This window comes from Labrus bergylta, chromosome 9 (genome assembly GCF_963930695.1).
Source record: "Labrus bergylta chromosome 9, fLabBer1.1, whole genome shotgun sequence".
In the NCBI taxonomy this organism is placed as follows: domain Eukaryota; kingdom Metazoa; phylum Chordata; class Actinopteri; order Labriformes; family Labridae; genus Labrus; species Labrus bergylta.
This window is the reverse complement of record NC_089203.1, coordinates 18174954-18195590: the sequence shown is the minus strand read 5'-3', so window position 1 is coordinate 18195590 and position 20637 is coordinate 18174954. Positions and strand designations below refer to the sequence as shown.

General features: G+C 38.1%; 2 protein-coding genes across 5 annotated transcripts; both read left to right on the top strand.

Moving 5' to 3' along the window:
• Window positions 1–4319: 4319 nt before the first annotated feature.
• Window positions 4320–10194, top strand: arr3b (arrestin 3b, retinal (X-arrestin)). The gene is made up of 16 exons (XM_029277738.2): window positions 4320–4415; window positions 4880–4912; window positions 5994–6024; window positions 6189–6249; window positions 6363–6407; window positions 6500–6693; window positions 6849–6908; window positions 6998–7074; window positions 7180–7315; window positions 7414–7498; window positions 7625–7697; window positions 7948–8085; window positions 8263–8340; window positions 8440–8463; window positions 8563–8910; window positions 9716–10194. The coding sequence occupies exons 2-15, from the start codon at window positions 4905–4907 to the stop codon at window positions 8699–8701; spliced, it is 1149 nt and encodes a 382-aa protein (XP_029133571.2). The 5' UTR covers window positions 4320–4415; window positions 4880–4904; the 3' UTR covers window positions 8702–8910; window positions 9716–10194.
• A 1229-nt stretch (window positions 10195–11423) lies between these two features.
• Window positions 11424–20038, top strand: rab41 (RAB41, member RAS oncogene family). 4 transcript variants are annotated; one of them, XM_020635781.3, is made up of 8 exons: window positions 11424–11613; window positions 13489–13547; window positions 13639–13692; window positions 14089–14194; window positions 15098–15209; window positions 17083–17176; window positions 17848–17914; window positions 18141–20038. In XM_020635781.3, the coding sequence occupies exons 1-8, from the start codon at window positions 11535–11537 to the stop codon at window positions 18203–18205; spliced, it is 636 nt and encodes a 211-aa protein (XP_020491437.1). In that variant the 5' UTR covers window positions 11424–11534; the 3' UTR covers window positions 18206–20038. The 4 variants fall into 4 exon arrangements, with proteins under 4 accessions (XP_020491437.1, XP_020491435.1, XP_020491436.1 ...); XM_020635779.3 differs by lacking the exon at window positions 14089–14194 and adding an exon at window positions 14671–14776 and having other exon boundaries at window positions 11426–11613; XM_020635780.3 differs by lacking the exon at window positions 17083–17176 and adding an exon at window positions 16509–16602 and having other exon boundaries at window positions 11426–11613.
• The last annotated feature ends 599 nt before the right edge of the window (window positions 20039–20637 follow it).

Sequence of the window (20637 nt, the reverse complement as noted above, 5' to 3'; positions counted from 1 at the left end):
CATCTATTAACTCAAGAAATACCGTTACAGTATAATAAAGGAAATGCATAACAATCTCAGTATATCATAATAATTCAAGCTAGCCCATTTCTACATAACATGCAGGATGAAATACTCATGGGGAGTAATATGAAAATAATTAGTAAAGCATGCAATGGATTTTATTTAAAGCATCTGTGAGGAATTTTTGGATTGTGCTGATTTCGGTGCCCCCTGTGGACAAAGTATCATCGAATCATCGAACAGTCGAATGTTACACTCAACGTATTTCTTTGCCGTAGGATATGCTAACAAAGGCCTTTTTTTGGGCGAAAGTTATAACCCACTTCGCATGACACCGACCCTATATGCAAATGATTAATGCAGTTACTTATGAATTGTAATGCTTTTGTAGTTCATAAAGAGACATCAGTATTATTTTCAGTCTGTTTTATAACCTGAAAGAAGCTCCTCACAGGAGCTGTAATACCATAAATCTGCTTTACTAAAATACAGGATCCTCAACTTTCTAACTAATATATTTTTAAAGAAATGCTCTGCAGCTAATTATTTTCAGAATCATTTTTTTAACAGAGAACACTCTGTACACCTCATCATAAGTGACACACTTGCTGTGGATAGTGATGTGTTCATTACAGCTGCATTTCCACCTGATGGCATCAACAGAAACGTGAGAGCTACAGCATCAGTTGTGTTGAGCTGGTGAGTAAAACTCCTAAAAATACAGCAAGCTAAACTTCCCACAACATAATTGGCAGAAAGCCGACAGGTAAGCTCCTTGTACAGGCCCAACATGTAGCTGGAGTTCATACTCAGAATGTGTTTGTCTTCATAGTTCTTAAATCATTCCAATCAGTGATGTTGACTACAGTCATTGGTGTTGTCTTGGTTAAGGAATACACTCACATCATTTCACCATCATTACGAAGCTTTGATCAGTATCTTACAGAGTCTGTTACCGTTAGCAACAACCACTTCATAACCGTCTTCATTTGGCAGCACACTGAAGACTGCGTTGTTAAGAAGAGGTAATACCATGGTGCTATAACACAGTGGGACCAGTTAGTCTCTTTGAGGGACAATGTTGACTGTCTATATAAAGCACTTGCCAAAAACAGCTCCGGATTAACTGTAAGGGGCTTATGTGACTGTATGCAGCCTCCCACAGACAAAACAAGAATAACCAAGAGAGACAGTTCAGCATTAAGAGTACACAAAATAAGATTATGCAAGTTTTTTTTTTTCCAGAGTCTTTGGATGGTATTATGTAGTATACAAAAATATAACATGCAAGTACATGATGTAAGCACAACATTGAAAATATGTATCTGAAATGTTGCTGATCAGAGTGAATAAATGATCAGTATAAAGTCATACAAGAATTAAGACTAAGCCATGCATTCACATCTCATCAGATTCCTTCTTTTCATTCATGACCTGGTTGGTGAACTTGGTAAGCTCACGAGAGAACAGATTATGGAGGAAGTTGTGTCACCTTTTCATTTTTTCATTTCTTTACTCCACACAGCTCATGAACATCTAACAGTTAACGTCAAAGCTGTCTTTACCCGAAGAAGGCCCGTAAATATGAACCATGCATTCCTTTAGCATTGACAGACTGCCTCAGTTGAGTCATAAGCGTGGCAAACAAAGTGTCACACTCACACGCAGTGCTGTTTCACTTTGTCTACTGTGGCCCCCTATGTGGTTTTGTTGGCCCAGTGAAGCGCAAAGAGCATGTATCAGAATGAGTAATGCCATACTGTTGAAGCACTGGTTGCATTTTGTGATTAATAATTGAAGTTGTAGCTTTTGTATCTTCAGGGAATAATGTTGAAAATGACATTCTAAGATATCAAATACCTCGAAAAAGGCAAGACTTTGAATCTCAGGAACAATAGAGAGTAATATACAAATTGTGTTTTACATGCCATACAACGAATCCGCTTTGCTGCATTTTCGAAACCGTAGCCTAAATAACAATGTGTGTATACCATATCTGCCACTAGCAACTAAGAGAGCACCAAAGAATTTGAATAATAACCACAGTGACTGACTGAGTGGGGAATGAAACGTTAGTCACAAACCATAAAATGTCAGCAACCAGTGTAGTCACACACCACATTTTAAGAGCATTGTTTTAACATGATTGAAAGACATTTAAAACAGTTTTATGTTATATAGGTTTCTCTGACAGTCTCCAGGAGAGACAGGACATCAGAAGGAACCGACTAACTTGAGCTCACTTTCTTTTAAGGTTAGGACTGCTTCAGGATAGTGAGCTAGATCATTAATAACAGCAAGAATTGTTTTAATGGAGAACTCTAACAGTAACTATTTAAGTCCAGGTATTGGAATCTGAAATGGGCAGAAAACTATGATACTGTTACTACTTGATACTTTTTTCCAGGGCAGCAGTTTGTATGACCCTCTTTTTACTCACATTTTGTCTGTGATTTTGGAGCGTCATAACAGCCTCCTGTTTAAAAAAACTACCATTTTCCAAGTGTTCGTGTTTGCTTAAAACGTCTGACAAGAACATTTTGTGAACTGCAGCAGTCTGAAGCATGCTTTCCAAAGTTCCTTGGCTGTTCTGGATTTTATGGCCTCTGAGATAAATGTACAATCGTAAATGTTACAGAGAAGCTACGAGTAACATGTAGCAGCTTTAATGTAATAAACAGCTTAACTTTGAGTTTGTGCACTCTTGGCTCATTGCCCACAGTGTGTGGTAGTGCTGTTCGCTTTAAAGAGATCTTACACCTTGTCCCTGTATGACAGTTCAATAGAGCCCAACAACCACAAATCTAATTAATTATCCTTGACTCCTCAGTTGTAACAATCCTTCTTATGAACACCATCACCTAGCGCCCTCATTAATTAATCAATTACAACTGGCTGAGGAAGTGACAAGATCCTCCAGCAATCCAACTGCCGGATTAACTGTCTGCAGGGTGTCATGTCGGAGACAGGGCCTTCTCAAAGGTCACCTCCAAGACCTTTGACTCTGATTGAAATGAAGCAGTCCAACTTTACAGTGACCCATACTCAAATATTCAGCTCATGAAGTCAGATATGCTGAGGTTATAATCAGGAACAAAATAAATCTGTGTAAGCTGAACCCTATCGAAAAACTGTGTTGGTTCCCTCACATGGACACATATATATATATACCAGAAACGTTCTGTGCTTAGCCCCAACATTTCAATCAATTGTCATGATTATTTGTAATCTTAGTTGGGGTTTTTTTAAAGTTGTAAATCCTTGTTGCTTGTGCAGTAAGTCAGCAGCTCACTTAGATTCCTGTTAACCTGCCATGAGCACAGATTGCTTGTTGGAGGAGCCATCTGTTTTCCAGGCAACCATAACAACCACAATCCAACTAATACCACTCTGCTCTAGTCTAAGCTATAAGAAAGGAAGTCCTTGAGCATTTGCACACCATCCATTCATATAATCTTTAACTACAGTTAGGATCTAGAAGCATTTCAGAGATCTCAGCTTGAAGCAAAGGCATAAATGAAATACTTCATATTTAATCATGTAACCAATAGCAATCCAGTTTTTAAACAGTCAATTAAGAATCAAGTTTTATTAAGGAAAGGCTTTGAGATTATTCTGTTAAAAAAAAAGGCCTTTTGTCAAAACTTTTTTTTATGAATTATGCTTTATTACAAAAATAATTTTCAGTGAACATTAAGGAATGTAGTTATAGCAATGCATGTTGATCAGTCCAAACATGTGTTAAATGAAACATGACATGCAGTTGCAGGCTGATTGTGCCGGTATTACACTTTCTGTGTCCGGTTGTCACTTGATGTATCCCTGCAGTATTCATCTATTTCAATGTTTGTTGTACCTGAGTCTTTGGGCCTGTGTTGTCTTTATGTTTTAATGTTTTACCTGGCTGCAAAACAACTTTTCCGACAAGGACAAAAATGTTGAAGTTGTTCCTGCACAAACTAAAGATAAATATTAAGGATCTTTTTTTTTTTTTTTTTTTTTTACATTTTGAGCAACATCCAATTTTGTTCATGTCCTTTATCTATTATATAATAATAATATATGGTAAACAATATGCATTAATCTAACCACCATTGCTTAACTCCAGGACATGGACTGTGTATTACTGTCCATGTCTATCCCCCCACCCACAACGGCAAATCTTAACAAACACAACATTATTTTTACACACGCTGAGGACCAAAACGGTAGCGTTCTAATGCATTAATCTGATTTTCTTTAAAACAGCCTTCTTTGGAGGCTTGGTAAGCTGAAGGTAGGGCTCCAAGGTTGGGAGGTCACGGTATAAAAGCAAACGGTGATTGCCACTCTCACACTCTTCAAGCTGTCAACACACCGTGACGGATTACAGAGGACAGCGGAGAAGACTCATTGACAGACCCGAGGACACGGTAAGTGAGCTGCTTCTCCTGTGATAACTAACACACATTAGTATATGTATTGCTTTATAAGTGTACTACTTAGAGATGTTTTTAACTGATAATTATGATCTTAAATTTGTTGCACAGATGAGTATCAGCATTTACAGAAGCAGGAGATAATGTGCTTAACGACTCAAATGATGTAACAGAATCAATATGTTTCACAATATACCAAATTTGAAGATTATTTTCTGGATTATTTTAACTTTATTGATTTTAATAACAAAGCTACATTTCCCACGAGGAAGGCTTGAGCCATTTAAGAACCTCCTCTATGTCCTCATGTTGGACACACTCTCAAATAATTAAACCATGGCGATAAAACATTCTTTAATAACATTTAAATAAGCAATAGGCTCTGTAATAATGCTCTACCTGTTTGTCTTGTCTATAGATTAATATCAAGTAACAGACTCCTTGTTGTTTATTTGCAGACCTGATCTTTAACCTTGCGTCAACATGTCAAAGTGAGTATAATTTTTTTTTTTAATTCTTTAACTTCATTCATTCTGCAGGTAGTCCTTCATCTTATCTGGTTGTCATTAGTATTTAAAATGTAAACCTTTTGATTCATTTAGTCATAGCAATATTTGGCAAGGTCAAGAAATGAAGAGGCCAATCCTTAATAATCCCTGAATTATGTTTAATATGTTCATTTAAGAAACTCCTTTGATACTAGATGTTTTTTTGTTTTTTTTTAAACTAACTTAATGGAAACAAGAGAGGGTCAGGACCCATGTAGGGATCAAGGTGATAATATCTTCTCAGGAAAGAAGCCTAGTGGCTTAAATGTAAGAATTTAACATCTTGGCTGGCAGAGGCATGCGGAGTCTCCGAGACTCCCTCTTGTGCAAAGATAAATCCTGATTAACGTGGATTGTGTGGATTTGATCTTAGAGGAGAGGCAAGACAAAGAAAAGTTTTAACAGGATTACTCGGCACACAACCAAAAGGGGCAGCCATCATCAAGGATTACTCATTTGCTTAAGGTTACATGCACAGAGCAGAGGATTGCACTCACAAGGTTATGTGACACTATTGTGATGCACTTCATATTTTGTGGTTTTGAATCAGAATTTCACACAATTGTAAATTGTATTGTCATATTTGTGGAATCAGAATTAGAATCAGAATTATGAAACACAAACATGAGCTTGTAAAGAGTGTGCCAGTTATAGGAAACTTCACCATAACTACTGAGAGAAATGGCAAATATTTGTTTAAATTTCCTACAAAGTATAATGTACTGACTTTAAAATCTTGCTGTCTAAGATTAGAGACTTGTGCCAGCAGGTGCTTTTCCACCCTCAGGCACTAATCCATACTCATAGGTGTGGGGGGGAGGGTGGAGGGGGTGGTCCTCTAATTGGAAATGACAACAATGGGAGGGGGTAAACACTATGATCTATAGCCATAACAGAAGTGGTGAAACAATTGATTTTGAGTCATGAGAGTCTTTTATTTTATTAAATAACGTTAGTGTGCGAAATAGAAAAGTGTGAAATAGAAGTTCAATTCACTGTTTTTTTCTTTCTTCTCCCTTTTCAGAGTATTTAAGAAGACCAGCGGCAATGGGCATGTAAGTGGCCTCTATGATGTTGTCATTACAGGGTGACTCTTTGGTTAAAGGGAGGAGTGCATTTTCTATGTAGCTCTTCCAACTCCCAGAAATAACTTCTAAACTTTTGTAACCTTGGGAGAGGAGTGACTGCTTTCCTCTCTGCTTTTCTCCATTTCCCTCAGATTACCCTGTACTTGGGGAAGAGAGACTTTGTGGACCATGTGGGTTCAGTGGAAGCAGTCGGTGTGTGGAACAAAGACTGTTTCTACATCCTCACATTTGCTCACCTCACATACAATGAATGTTTCTCTTGTTTTTCCTCATGTTTTTTGGGGGGGGTTTTCACTCATTTGCAGATGGTGTTATTAAAGTGGACCCCGCTGGTCTTGAAGGCAGAAAAGGTATTTATATCTAAATCCCTGCCAATGCTGAAAGTTTAAGGACATCAATTCAGGACGGAAATCATGAAATAAACCGTTTTCCTTTCCTGCAGTATTTGTCTACCTTGCCTGTGCCTTCCGCTATGGAAGCGATGACTTGGATGTCATCGGGCTGTCCTTCAGGAGAGACATCTGGATCAAGCGGGTTCAGGTGTATCCACCTACAGGTGAAAGCACAGCCAAAACCCCAATGCAGGAGTCACTGCTAAAGAAAGTTGGAGAGCAGGGATGTCCCTTTTCTTTCCAGGTGAGAAGGGAATAACTCAATTTTAAAATACATTATTTAATACTTGTGTTAGTGATGTTTTATATTAATACTCCCTTAGATCAGGACTTTACCTTACTGCCAGTCACTACCTAAAACCTCATTTATTAAGTGTGCCTTGTTTCTACTTGTTTCAGTTGCCAACAGATCTGCCATGTTCAGTCTCCTTACAGCCTGGGCCAAATGACGCTGGCAAGGTACTACTAGTCTCTTTTCTTCTTTCTCGTGCACAACTTAACAAATATTTGACAAGCTAATCATTGATGTGGGTTTTCTTCTATTGTAGGCCTGTGGTGTGGACTTTGAGGTAAAAGGCTACATTGCCAATGAGGCCAACAATGCAGATGAAGTCGTTGAAAAGAAGTATGTATACCAACAGCTAAAGTCTAATGAGTTGCAATCCTCAAGCTAAGCAGAAAGAGGGACTAACCCTAACTCTTTGTGTGTGTGTTGTTTTTCTTGTCTTAGGGACACATGTCGCCTGATGGTCCGCAAAATACAGTTTGCACCAGCCAGCAACAAGGCTGGACCCAAAGCTGATATCTCCAAGCAGTTCATGATGACTGACAAGCCTATTCACCTGGAGGCCTCCCTTGAAAAAGAGGTTCATTGACGTCTACATGCTTTATTTTTAGCTTTACATATTGCATTAATAAAATAATAATTAATACATTAATCACAGCAAACTCATTTTGATTTTAGATTTATTACCACGGAGATCCAATCACTGTCACTGTGAAAGTCAACAATGAAACCACCAAGGTTGTGAAGAAAATCAAAGTGTCAGGTGAGTACTGTTTAGTACGGGTTCAGATTAAAGATTGATTGAGGCTAAATTCATGATCATTTCTGTTTTGTAGCTCAAATGAAAGAAAGAGACAGGATGACTAAGAATGTTTTCTTTTACTTTTAGTTGAGCAGCTAACAAATGTGGTGCTGTACTCATCTGACACTTACGCCAAGGCAGTCTGCACTGAAGAGTTTGGGTAAGGCTTTCACTGAATCAAATGAGGCTTAACAGGAACACTGGGCTTATGCGGATTCAATATAATTAATTTATGAAGCCATTTTCAGCACCATTAAATATCTAAAACTCCTGTTCCTAGATTTAGCTACACAGCTATTGCAGCTAAACTGTGTAAATGTTAGACTTAAGTTTCAAACTTAAGTGAAATCGCTGTGAAGTCACATATATCTGATTATTTATTTATTCATTTGTTTAATTGCTTTACACAGGGAGACGGTAAACGCAAACTCTACATTTGAGAAGGCCTTCCAAATAACCCCTATGCTGGCCAGCAACAAAGAGAAGCGCGGCCTTGCAGTGGATGGGAGACTAAAAGACGAGGACACCAACCTAGCATCCACCACCCTGTAAGTGACTAGTGGTCTAACATCAGAGGGCTTACAGTGAGCTCTGGGCAGGTTTTCATCCTCTTATTGTGGAGTGTGAAGAGTGGTGATACAACCCTACACAGTGTCATCCACTTATCGTGACTTAGGCCAAATCCCCCAGCTCTGAACCATAAACTATTCCTGTACCCCTCACAGGAGCCAAGGAGAAAAGGAGATGCAGGGAATCATTATCTCCTATAAAGTCAAGATCAATCTGATGGTGTCCAGCGGAGGGTAAGGCTTAACTAAACAGAAAATGTTCATACATGATATCAAATCTGTTTTTGTCAAATTGTGCAGACTAAAAGTTATTCTCTCTTTGTTGTCAAAAAGCCTTCTGGGTGGCCTGACAGGAGGGTAAATATTTCTTACATTTGTGATGCATGTTAGTAGCATGAATATTATAAAAAAAATAGTTTTTTTCTATACAATTTTAAGAATTATTCTCTTTTTTAGTGATGTCACTTTGGAGCTTCCTCTGACTCTGATGTCCCCAAAACCCGCAGGTGAGTACAGTGATTCTGGTATGCAGTTGCCATTGAAATGCTTCCTGAATGAGACATTTCACTTGATCAAAATAAACAGTATTAACTGATTCAAATGAAATTTTTGTGTTACCCTTTATCCTTCCATTGCATGCCATTGCTTCATCCTGAGCAGAAGTGTGAGTAAAAAAGAGTCTCTGTAGAAAACATGTATTTTGTCTTGTGGCTTTGATGTTTGTGACATGCTGCTGATATTTTTCTCCTGTGTGTTTGTGCTTTATGACCTACAGCCAATTGGACTAAAAGCCTCTTTAGTCAGGTGAGGTCACCTCCCATTCAATAGTTTCACACTGTTTCTTTACTGGCTACAACTCAAGTGCTCTCTATGAAATAAATAGGCCTAGATCTAGTTTACGACACAATCAAAGGATTGTAGGTCAAGGATTAAAATAGTAATAAATGTTATGTGGACTTTTGAAGGAAACACAAACCCTACAACCTCATTAAAATCTTCCAGTAGCTACTAATTTACCATATGCACTTGGCGGGCATTTTCCTGTGGCATCAAGTTCAGGCTGGAAAGTTTCTATGTTGTTCTAAAGTTGTACTGCTGAATTACAGGATGGCATTTAAAAAAAAACAGAATTAATCAGGAAAAATATATAAGCATTTCTCCACTCCTTGATTTATCAGCAACTAAAAAGACGAAAAATAGGTCCAAATCTGACCACATTTCAAGGTAAAACAACCTATCTATAGCTAGCTAGGTGGTTTACACTGGTTTGTGTCATTTTTCTTCTCTGTTGCTGATCAAACATTGGATTTTTATCATTTGGTCTCTTCATGTTCATATCTCACTTTCAAACAATGAACAACATCAAAACAGAGTTTTTAATTCCCACACTGGTATGCGGCATCAGAAGAAAATGGCTGCCATATAAGTATGGTGAATAGCAGCATGTATGTTAGTTTGAAAACAGTGACTTTATTATTTATATTAGTGCGCATTATGTTAGACTAACATGTTTTGCCCATGGTTGTATGTAAAATCAGATTAAAAGGATTCCATGATTTACCTTGGGGTAATGTTGTAATCAGTTGTTTTGTTGTTTACATGCTTACAGGACAGACATTTCACTCGAGTCCATGGACAGCTGAGACAACAAGCAAAGGAAAATCACACCTCTGAAAGACAATATAGAACAAAAAGGAACTCAACATTACTAAGGAACAGCACTGGGTGTCAACAAGTCACTTCAATGTTCTTATTTCTCCTGTACATCTTCATTTTATTGGGCATTCCCATGAGAGCTCTTTCACTGAAAATGAATCAAACTCAGACTTAAACATGTATTGTCAATTTTTTCTGATTTAGTATAGAGTGTAGACTTTTTTCTTTTGAAGTGTTGTAATGAAAATGGAATTAAATGGAAGTGTTGTAATTAAAATGGAAAGCTTCATTTATCAATAATCTATATTGCTGTCTTTAGAGCCATGATGTGTTATGACGGATTGTACAGCTGTGGGAGGAATATCCCTAAAAAATCGTACTTGTGTTGCTGTTGAATGACAGAAAACTGAATAAACGCATTGTTTCCCCAAATTTTCAGACATGCTTTTTTTTTGTTTCGGTCTCTTGTATGTTCACAGCATTGTTTTGTTTTTTTGACTGAAAACCGTGTATAAATAAGCAAATTGATTTAAAGAGCGAAAGTGGAAGGATATTTAAAAAGTGGATTTATTATACAAGCTCAAGGATGAATATAGAATAGAATACAATATAGAATAGAATTACTTTATTGATCCCAAACTGGGAAATGCGTTACAGCAGCAGGTTATCCAACACACAATATGAGTAAAAAACACAATGTTAGCAAATCTAAACATGATATAATATTAACTACAAAGTAAATAAGTACTAAAAGATATCAAAAATAAGAATGTGAATATATACAACCAGGATTTAACTAAGCATTACTAGTCTTAAATAGGACGATTAAATATGAAAGATTAAGTGTAAATGTGCAAAAACAGAGTCGTAAATGGTTATAAATTAAATATGAAAGATTAAATGTAAATGTGCAAAAACAGAGTCGTAAATGGTTGTAAATTAAAAATATATTTATTTTCTACACAGACTAATATGCCTTTAGTGGTGTTTATTTGAATTTGAATTTATTTAGTAAAGAATTGCCCCTTTGAGATTTACCATCTCATTCTCAAGGGGGTCCAAACACAAAAACAAATTAATACACACCCTTTCCAATAATAATAATAGTAATAATAGTATAGCAAATTGTATATAGAGAGAGCTTATAAGGAACACAATTTAATTTAATAAATATTAATTATGGAGCTGTGGAAAAGGAGTAGGATTAAATAAGTTTTATACTTCTTCCTACTCCTTTTCAGGCATATCAATTGAATATATGTAATTTTCTTTTTTTCTTTTTTTTGTGAAATAATTTGAACATTATTTTTTTGTTTTTTGTATTTTCATGCTTTTCATTTTGTTTTGTATTTTTGATATGTTTGATTTTACTTGATATGTCTGAAATAAATTTAATCAATTCAATACGCACACTTTCCAATTTCAGTACCAAATCTACACAGTTTTAAAAACATAGTTTTAATAAAGACCCACAACATGTTCCCCCCCTTTCCTCTTCTTTTGCAAAACATTCAAGAAGAATGACTTTGTAAACACAAACAAGACATTTAATGGGAAAAAAGGGTGGGCATATTCAAACGCTTTTCGTCACCTCCACCTCTGCTGCTGTCTCTCCATCTTCGCCTCTTGGTTGCGCTATTTCACTTCAGTAGGTGTAAGAAAACAATAGCGCTGACTAGTGCAGGATAAAGATACAGTACTTGCTTCTCTTCGGTCTAGACATCACATCATTAGCCAGGTCAGCTAGTAAAGCTGTTTGTTTTTCTGTCAAAATGTCAACCACGACCGGCGGCGGAGAGTTTGGCAACCCTCTCCGAAAGTTCAAGCTCGTCTTTCTGGGTGAACAGAGTGGTGAGTAGAAAGCAGTTTTCACTTGACCCGAGGGTTCAATTTAAACGGATCGGAGGAAAGATGTTCAACGTAGCTGACTAGCTCATCCAGCTCGTTTCCTACTGGGCTATACCGGGATGGTTATCCGCTCGACAACAACAGGCAATGGTGATGCATCAACATCAAAGTGCCAACAAAGTATTAAACACGGAATGAGGAGTCAAATAAAGATAACAAGCAGCCCATTCGTTATGATGTCATGGCATAGCATGCTATGGTACATCGCTAAGCTGGTTTAACTATCGCGAATTTCGGTGTATATGCTTTACACTGCGTGAATAAAAGTGGTTGCAAGTGTAATGAACGCCTTCTTCGTCTGAACGAAACATCTCAAATGTGTAGTTTATCACATTTCGTCATTGCAAGTTAGCGTTTTTCAACTCAGTAGCTACCTAGCTTTTAGCTTCCTGCGGTAGCTTGCTTTGCAGAGCCACGTCGGCTAGTGGGCAGAGTTTTCACCAGGCGGCCTTTACCCGACCATTTAATGTGTGCTCGATGGGGATTTATTTGTAAACATTACTGTGTAGACTAAAGTGAATATCGTGTGTGTGTGTGTTTCTGTTTTCTCTAATCACGAAATAAATAAGTTGTTTTTTTGTTTCTATAAATGAGTGGCTCCACCCATAGTGCCAGCTCACCGTGTGGGTTCAGCAGTCCACACATCACATCGATGATAGGAGCCTTTTATTCATCATGAAGGCCAGGGGTGGGCAACTGGGGGCCCGGGGGTCCACATGCGGCCCCCCCATTTATAGGATAGGATAGGATAGGATAATACTTTATTGATCCTCAGAGGGGAAATTCGTTACAGCAGCACAGACAAGAAAGCTCAAAAATACACTTTAAACAGAATAGATAAGATAAATAAAAATACAAACAGGGGGTGTATACACAGTACAAAATCAATGATGAAGTTAACTGCGGGGAATTGAGACAGTATTTGCAGAGAATGACAAGATAAAGTGACAAGTGATGATTAAAGTGACTTGGTATGATAAAATAGCAGCAAGTAATGTAAACAGCAGAGAAGAGAGGCAGTGTTGTACCACAGTAACGCAGAGTGCAGTTATATAATATAATGTAGTATAATATCATGTAATATAGTGCAATATGAACAATAATGACATTTACCGTCAACGTGGCCCTCAGGTCAATTTTTACACATCAATTAATTGGAAACGTGAAGAAAAACATGACAAAATCTGCCATGAAATCATGACAACCAGAAATATGTGCGTAATAATATTTGATCACTGGTTATACGAGTTAAATTTGAGACATGATTGACTGTAATCAGAGCTGGGGGAAAAAGGGCTTTCGTCTACTCTGCTCCTTCTACATGTAACATGCTGCAAAAAGACTGGAAAATAACTGATCTGATTTCTTTGAATGCTTTTAAATCCAGGCTGAGAGCACTTGAGACGACCTCCTTTACTTGTAACTGTTTTTTTTATAGTTTTAATTGCTGCCTGTATGTTGTGAGTGTAACTTTTGCTGCCTCTTGGCCAGGACTCCCTTGAAAAAGAGGTTTTTAATCTCAGTGGGACTTTCCTGGATAAATAAAGGTTAAATACAAAAAATTGTTTTTATATCCTACAATTTGGCCCTCTGGCAGTGAGAATTAAATGAATGTGGCCCTTGCTGTGACACAAAGTTGCCCATCCCTGATGTAGGCCTGCTGTCTCTGAGCCATGTTGATTATTTTCTTCCTACGATATGAAATTATACTGAATATAAATGCGTATTTAGTTCATTTCAAAGTTGCCCAATAGAAATAGATGTTCAATAAACACGATCTGATCTGTAGCCTGTGTATCTGTTGTTGTGTTTTCACAGTTGGCAAGACCTCACTCATCACCAGGTTTATGTATGACAGTTTTGACAACACTTATCAGGTAATGTTTATTAATCGTTGTGATCAAGTTCATTTATGTAATGATTATTGTCGAAATAAATAACAATTTAATAATGCAATGTTTTTTACAGGCAACAATTGGAATTGACTTTTTATCAAAAACCATGTACTTAGAAGATCGCACGGTAAGTCCTGGATATTTTGTTGTAACTCTTGTCATTCCCTTAGGGGTAGATATAGATAGATATTTTCTGCATGTTGTGTCATTGTAAAGCACTTTGTGAATTATGTATGTGAAAAGTGCTTTATAAATAAACTTTACTTACTTTAGAGTTAAACATTTGGAAAAACTAATAGCTGGATTTTGCTTAGTATAGGCTATAGTAGCCACCATTTATTTCCCATCCACCATTTTTCATGGTCTTTACATTTTCCTTGATTTTTCCGCTCATTTTGTTAGACATGTGATCATGTTATTAGTTCCCATCTTTATTTCAAGTTTGTTTTCCTTCCATTCCCTGACTGGGTCATGAAATGCCCCATTCCCCACCTTCACTCATTCATTTCATGGCTGGCCACAGATTCGGCTGCAGCTCTGGGATACTGCCGGACAGGAGCGTTTCCGCAGCCTCATCCCCAGTTACATCCGCGACTCAGCTGCTGCTGTGGTGGTTTATGACATAGCCAGTAGGTATCATGGCCTTGCCTCACCTCCTTGTCCTTCACTTAGTTTGTGAAAGGACAATAAAAAATGAACATTTACCAGCATGCCAAACCCCACTGGACAGCATGATAATCCAGACTGCTTGCTTCAACCGAAGTGTTACTAAAGAATTTCTCCAACTATGTCCAGGGGGGTCTGTGCTTCCTAAATGCTTTAACATATGAGGCTGATATAAGGAATAACGGAAAATGTCTTTGAATAGGATCTCATGGGTACAGATTTTTCTGAAGCAGCAGTAGATAATGATTCAGCAAGGCCTCCTATTTTCATTTCTTTTGTGTGCATGCTGGTCATTCCTCCATCAAAGACCATATTCATCTCTGCTGCTTGGCTTGCAGTTCCTTTATGTCTGTCCTTTTCTCCACTTTCTTGTTCCAAATTTCCCCTCTTTTATCTCCACCTCCTTGTCCTTTTTCTTTTCTTCCGCTCCAATCCTCAGGTCCGACTCCAGCTTTGGGACACTGCTGGACAGGAGCGTTTTCGTAGCCTAATTCCCAGCTACATCCGTGACTCTACCATTGCCGTGGTTGTTTATGACATCACCAGTGAGTCAGGGCTGTAATCTTAAGCTTTCTGTAGGGGTCTAAAGCAATTTGAAGACAAATCTATTGGCATAGTTGTTACTTTATATAATTCTGCTTATAACCTTCAGTATATTTTTCTTCTTCAGGCTTCTTTTCTTAATACTTTTGCTTATTAACACCACAACATATCTAATTAATGTTAACTTAAAGTCCTCTTCCTTTTTAATGAAGAGTTCTCTTTGCTTGTGCACACTTCAAAAAAATCTTACATAACAAATGTGTTGTGGAGCTGCGTGTTGTTTAAAGTAATTTTGTGTGTGCGCATTTTCTTTTCATCCACAGATCTTAATTCATTCCAACAAACATCTAAATGGATTGATGATGTTAGAACAGAGAGGGGAAGTGATGTCATTATCATGCTTGTTGGGAACAAAACAGACTTGGCAGATAAAAGGTACACGGTTGTGTGAGATGTGTGAAAGAGAAGTATGATTATTTGTAATGTTCCATTTAAATTGATTGGGAAAAACAGATTCATGTTGGTTTGGGACAGGCTGTGTGTTGGCTCCGTCTTCATTCTAGTGTGGATGTTAAGAAGTTATAGCTTTCTGTCTGACAGCATGAGCAAAGAAAAATCTAAAGAGGGAAAGTCTCGCTATTTTCCAGCGGGCTGCGCGTTGTTCTCGGTCAAAATAGACAGTAAAATGATACAACGAGAACGTTATTGACAGAGTATGAGGAATATTTGTATCAGTGAAACATGGGACAGGCATGAAAATTAAAGTACGGTTACACTTTCCGGTATGATTTCCAAATTAAAAGCGTAGGTTGGTATTTCTGTGTAGAAACTCCCCTGGTTGTTACGTTTTTCTGAAGTTTCTCCAGAACAGTTGTTTGTTTATCAAGTTCATCTCAAGGCAACTTGCTGGGTTCCTTGCAAAAACGTTACTCACAAATAAAATGAAGTCTTACAACAGCTGGGCGTCTCGCTTCTGTCACGCCTCTGTAACTACCTCTGAAGGCAGCACAGAGGTGGGATTCCATGTCTGCCCATTACGCCTCCGCGACACACAGATTGAATGGTGAAACATCACGGGGTCGTTAAAGTCACGCCTTGGAACAGCAGTTTGAATAGCGCTCATATAAGTTTGTTTCTGATAAGCAAGCTCAGCCCCCAAAACTTGTGTATGTTTGCTTTAATTACGTTTATTAGGATTATGATTTGCAGTAACAGTAAATCTTAAAACTAATATAAAGCCAAGAAATAGCAACAACAAAACAACTAGTACATGGTCTTTTATAGAGGTGAAATGTGGGACATGCAGCCAACACACAGCCTGTCTGAATACCATGAGCCAGAGTTGCACACGCAGTAGCTATCACGCAGCCAACACACAGCCAGTGTGAAGCTGGACTTAATTATAACTTTTTTAATAATGAGTACATAAACTCTGCCAAAGCCTGGAATCCCACTCTTCTTCCCTGCAGTGCATCTCATCCAGTTTTGACTTATCATCCCTTGGTATTATTCATACTCCTGCTTTTTTAAAAACAAAACTACTCAAGTACTTCTATTTAGATATTTTCATTTCTTATGATTTGATCACATTTCTGTTCTGTGTTTTTACTTTTTTTGTTCACCTTTCCTGCTCTGTTTTCTCCATGTCATTTTTTAATTTCTTTTTTTTTTGTGTGTGTTTCCCCTCAACATCTTACTCCACTCCCTCCCCCTCCCTCCCCGGGACCATGGCAGGCAAGTTTCTGTTGAGGCGGCAGAGAGGAAAGCTCGAGAGCTCAATGTGATGTACATAGAGACCAGTGCCAAGGCTGGCTATAACGTCAAACAGGTTGGTGTCCAGCAGCAACAGCAGGCGTAACACTGACAAATAGTCGTGACAGGCATGAGGTCCGTTAGGTCAGGGAGGGTCAACCTGTTCCATCTGCGATGTGCAGCTCTTCCATGAATTCATTATATGGATCAGTGTGGCTGTTGATTGAATGAGTGAATTCTCTTTCCTGCTGCCTCATCTTTACTCAGCAGCTTCTCTCCCTCTGTCTCTCTGTCTCTCTGTCTCTCTGTCTCTCTGTCTGTCTGTCTCTCTGTCTGTCTGTCTGTCTGTCTGTCTGTCTGTCTGTCTGTATAACTAAACTAGCGTCTCTCTCTTTTCCACTCAAATATGATTCTGAGTTGAGATCTCTTTGTTTCTCTCTCTCTCTCTCTCTCCATCTCTTTCTCCTCTCCTTTTGGCCTTGCGATTTTTCTTCCATATTTGTCCATTCGTCCAACAACCCCCCCCCCCTGCCCCCCTCTGCTTCTACCTGAGCAGACAGATCACCACGGAGGAGGGCGAGCAGAGAGCTAAGGAGCTGAATGTCATGTTCATTGAAACCAGCGCAAAGACTGGCTACAATGTCAAACAGGTAGAGACTCTGATCTCTATAGGTGGTTGAGCCAATTCTGCCCTCACTTTCACACCGCTCTTTTCCCACTTTTTTTTTCCTCTCACTTGTCTGAACACAAACATATCTTAGTCTTCTCAGTACTTTCTGTTAACAGTTTGCCATTGGATGCATCAGTATCAGATATCTTGGTCTGCGCAGGGTTACTTGTACTTTATTTTTTTCTTGAGCTCTGTTACATTTTCGTCTGACTTGAAAATGTTTCTGGTAAAATAAAATGGATTTACTGAGTGGAGGAGTTAGCACTTCAGCCTTCACATTCATGCTGTTATCTATACTAGCAGTTACAATGTTCCTCTTTTTATCACTGCTTTAACTTTTTTTTGTGTTTGCCTGTTAAAGAATAGACTAAATAGACATTTCTTGATGGTTACCTATGTATAAACTGTTTCTCTAATGAGATAAAACATACAAATCTGGAGTAGTGTTAAACCAGGGTCACATTCCTACTCTGTGCATGCATACTTGCCCAATAAAGCAGATTCTGAATCTCGGTCATTATGGCAAAACAATTAGCAATGATTTAATTAAAATCGCCCACACCCTGTCTTGAGTGCTTTTTACATTATCCATTCTAGGAGGACCTTTTGGACTATGTTTGACGTTTACATTTCTCTGACTCTGTTTTGCAGCTGTTCCGTCGTGTTGCTGCCGCATTGCCCGGGATGGACAGCACACCAGAGAAAAGCAAAGAAGACAGTATCCTTTTAAAAGCTGCTTCAAACAAAAATGGCTGTCTTACTCAACTTTATTTCCTTGGATTTAATACCATAGTAGCAGAAAAACTGGTAACAAGTGCCTTTTACTTTACTCAGCAGTAGTGAGAGAATTTCCGAGGAGAGATGTGTGTCAGCTAGCACTGCAGAAAATACAGAAGTGAAATTTGCAAAGTCATCCATGTTGTTTCTTAACCAGGTCCTCTCAGTGATAGACATCAAACTCGAGAAACAGCCAGAGATGACTGTTACTGAGAGCAGCTGCTCATGCTAGTACACCTCACCCTCACCCAGCCTGTCTCCTCCACACCAACAGCTTGTCTCTCAGTGGCCACTCTCTCCACCCATGGCACACCGCCAGTGGGATGGAGGGCTTGTCTTTTTTTTTGTTTTCCTTCTCAACTCAGTGACTTCTCAGAGTAACCGTGTGGATGTGCGTTACTGTGTTGAAAACAGATTATCTGGAGAAAAAAAAAAAATGGTTTCAAAAGTAAAAATTCAAAGCGAGGAATAATTCAAATGATATGTTCAGATTTTCATCCAGTTGCATGGCATTATATAGGATTGCAGACTGACATAGCTAACCGCTCATGAGTTATTGCACAGTTTGGATTCTTAGTGCTGTTACTCTTGTCCTTGTTGTAAAGTAATACTGCTTGGGATTATTTAAATGACTCTGCAAGGCTGAGTTCTCAGCCCTTTGTATTTAACATTTTTATTTTGGATGGCAAGTTTGCCTCAAACTATTCTATATCTCAGACTTTTTCTTGACTTTTTTTTTATATTGAAGATGTAAAGACAGTAAATTAACATAATTGCTAACTATCATTAGGCCCAATTGGCCAATGGTCCTTTAAATGGGTATTATTAAAACCTTAACTGCTGTAGGCTTCAACTGCCAAATACATCCGTGTGTTGGTAGTAAGACCAAATTGAAATTCAAATCTGCAAAAAGGATATGCAACCAGGTAAAGAGAAAATACACCAGTCTTCATCATCAAAGGGAAACCATCCCAAACTTTATTAGAAAGCTACTAACCAGAAGCTAACTGTTTTAATACTATAGCAATTGTCCTTCCTATATTGTAAAGTTAGCTGCACACCTACTGAGATGTGGGAGGAGGAGTTTTCAGTTATTAGACACCCCTGATGTAGGACATTTAAACAGTGTTTAGTTTTTCCACGCTGTTGGAAAGTTGTCACTTTGGTCGCTATGACCCGTGCCCACCATCTCATCGATAATTTGTGTTGTGTTGATGACACTATTGCAAAAACATGCAGCATGCTCACCATGCAGGATTTATATGGATAAGAACACAGATGCCTTGCTTGTTTATTCACCAACGTTGTGCACTGAATCAAGCCACAATATTGTAAAAATAATGAAAGAAGCCTGGTGACCGGTTCATGGCTTCACTAGATGTTTTGTAGAGCTGGTAGATAAAGTTTGTCCTCAAGTACAGCTTAATGCTTACTAACACCCGTGCTGTAAAAAAAAATGCAGAGAAGTTAGCTGCAGTATCCTTTGCTGTATTGCTCTTGCCTGTGTAGGACTATCGGTTTTATGTGTTTATTTATTTTATACAGAACGTACAGATAACATTTGAATGCTTGACCAAAAGTAAGGAAGCTGACACGCATGTGGAAAGTTTATTTTATTTATTGTTTGCGTGTCTCCTGGGGCTCAACCGAAAAGTGACATTCAGGCCTGTCGTAAGACTCTAACACACACAAAAACACACACACACACTCTCAGTGTAACACAGACCTACTAGCTAGCCATAGCACAACAAAAGACACTGGTCATTTTGCTGAAGCTTGTTTTGAAAAGTCCATGTTTTAAAAATGGATTTAAAAATATAAGTATTTAATTATGCCGAACAACCATTTTAACATGAGCAGCTCTTCTATAACTCGTCACTGACTAATTACTCAGCTTTGTGCTCTTCTGAATTGTGTCTGTCCATTTGAAATATGCTGTCTACTCGTGTTTAGCAACGTTTGTGTGAATAATGTACTATTATCTGACGTATTAAAAGGAGAGTTAAAGAAACACAAGTGTAGACCTATCACATGGAATAAAATAAAGATATTTCACCAAAATTAATATTTGTATTCACTTACTTTGTCAAGTACTTATGTGATTAAAGCTCCCAGTGAAGGTCATTTTTCATCAGTTTTTATGTCAAAATCAATTTGTACTGTAAAGAACCTGAGTGAAATGATCTGGTCTATTTTACTAAATTGGGACAGTGTACATAAATTGATACTAGCTGTATGGCCCATCAGGTAAAACTGACAGATTTTAGCCATACAGGTAAATGTGTCATCTGCGGTCCCTGGCAGGTTATAAAAACATGCAAAGAAAGGATTAAAAAAAAAAGCAAAGAAACATTGAAGGTGTGGTTATGTGTCAAAGGTTGCTTATGTAGACTGAAACTCATTGGGCAATGCATCAATGGCAATGACGTATTGCAAGAGGAGGGCGTGGCTAAGTATGAACATGAGTTTGCTCTTCACACTTTTCATGTGTAGCTGCTACTTTGATGAACATGTCGAAAGCATTTGATTTAATATGATTCATTTAATAGAGTCCATAAGTCTAACTGCCGAACTACATCCTACTCGGTTATTTACACAAGTAGACCTGAGCTCTGTAATAAATCTTTATTTATGTAGCTCCAATTCACAAGTGTTACATAAAGA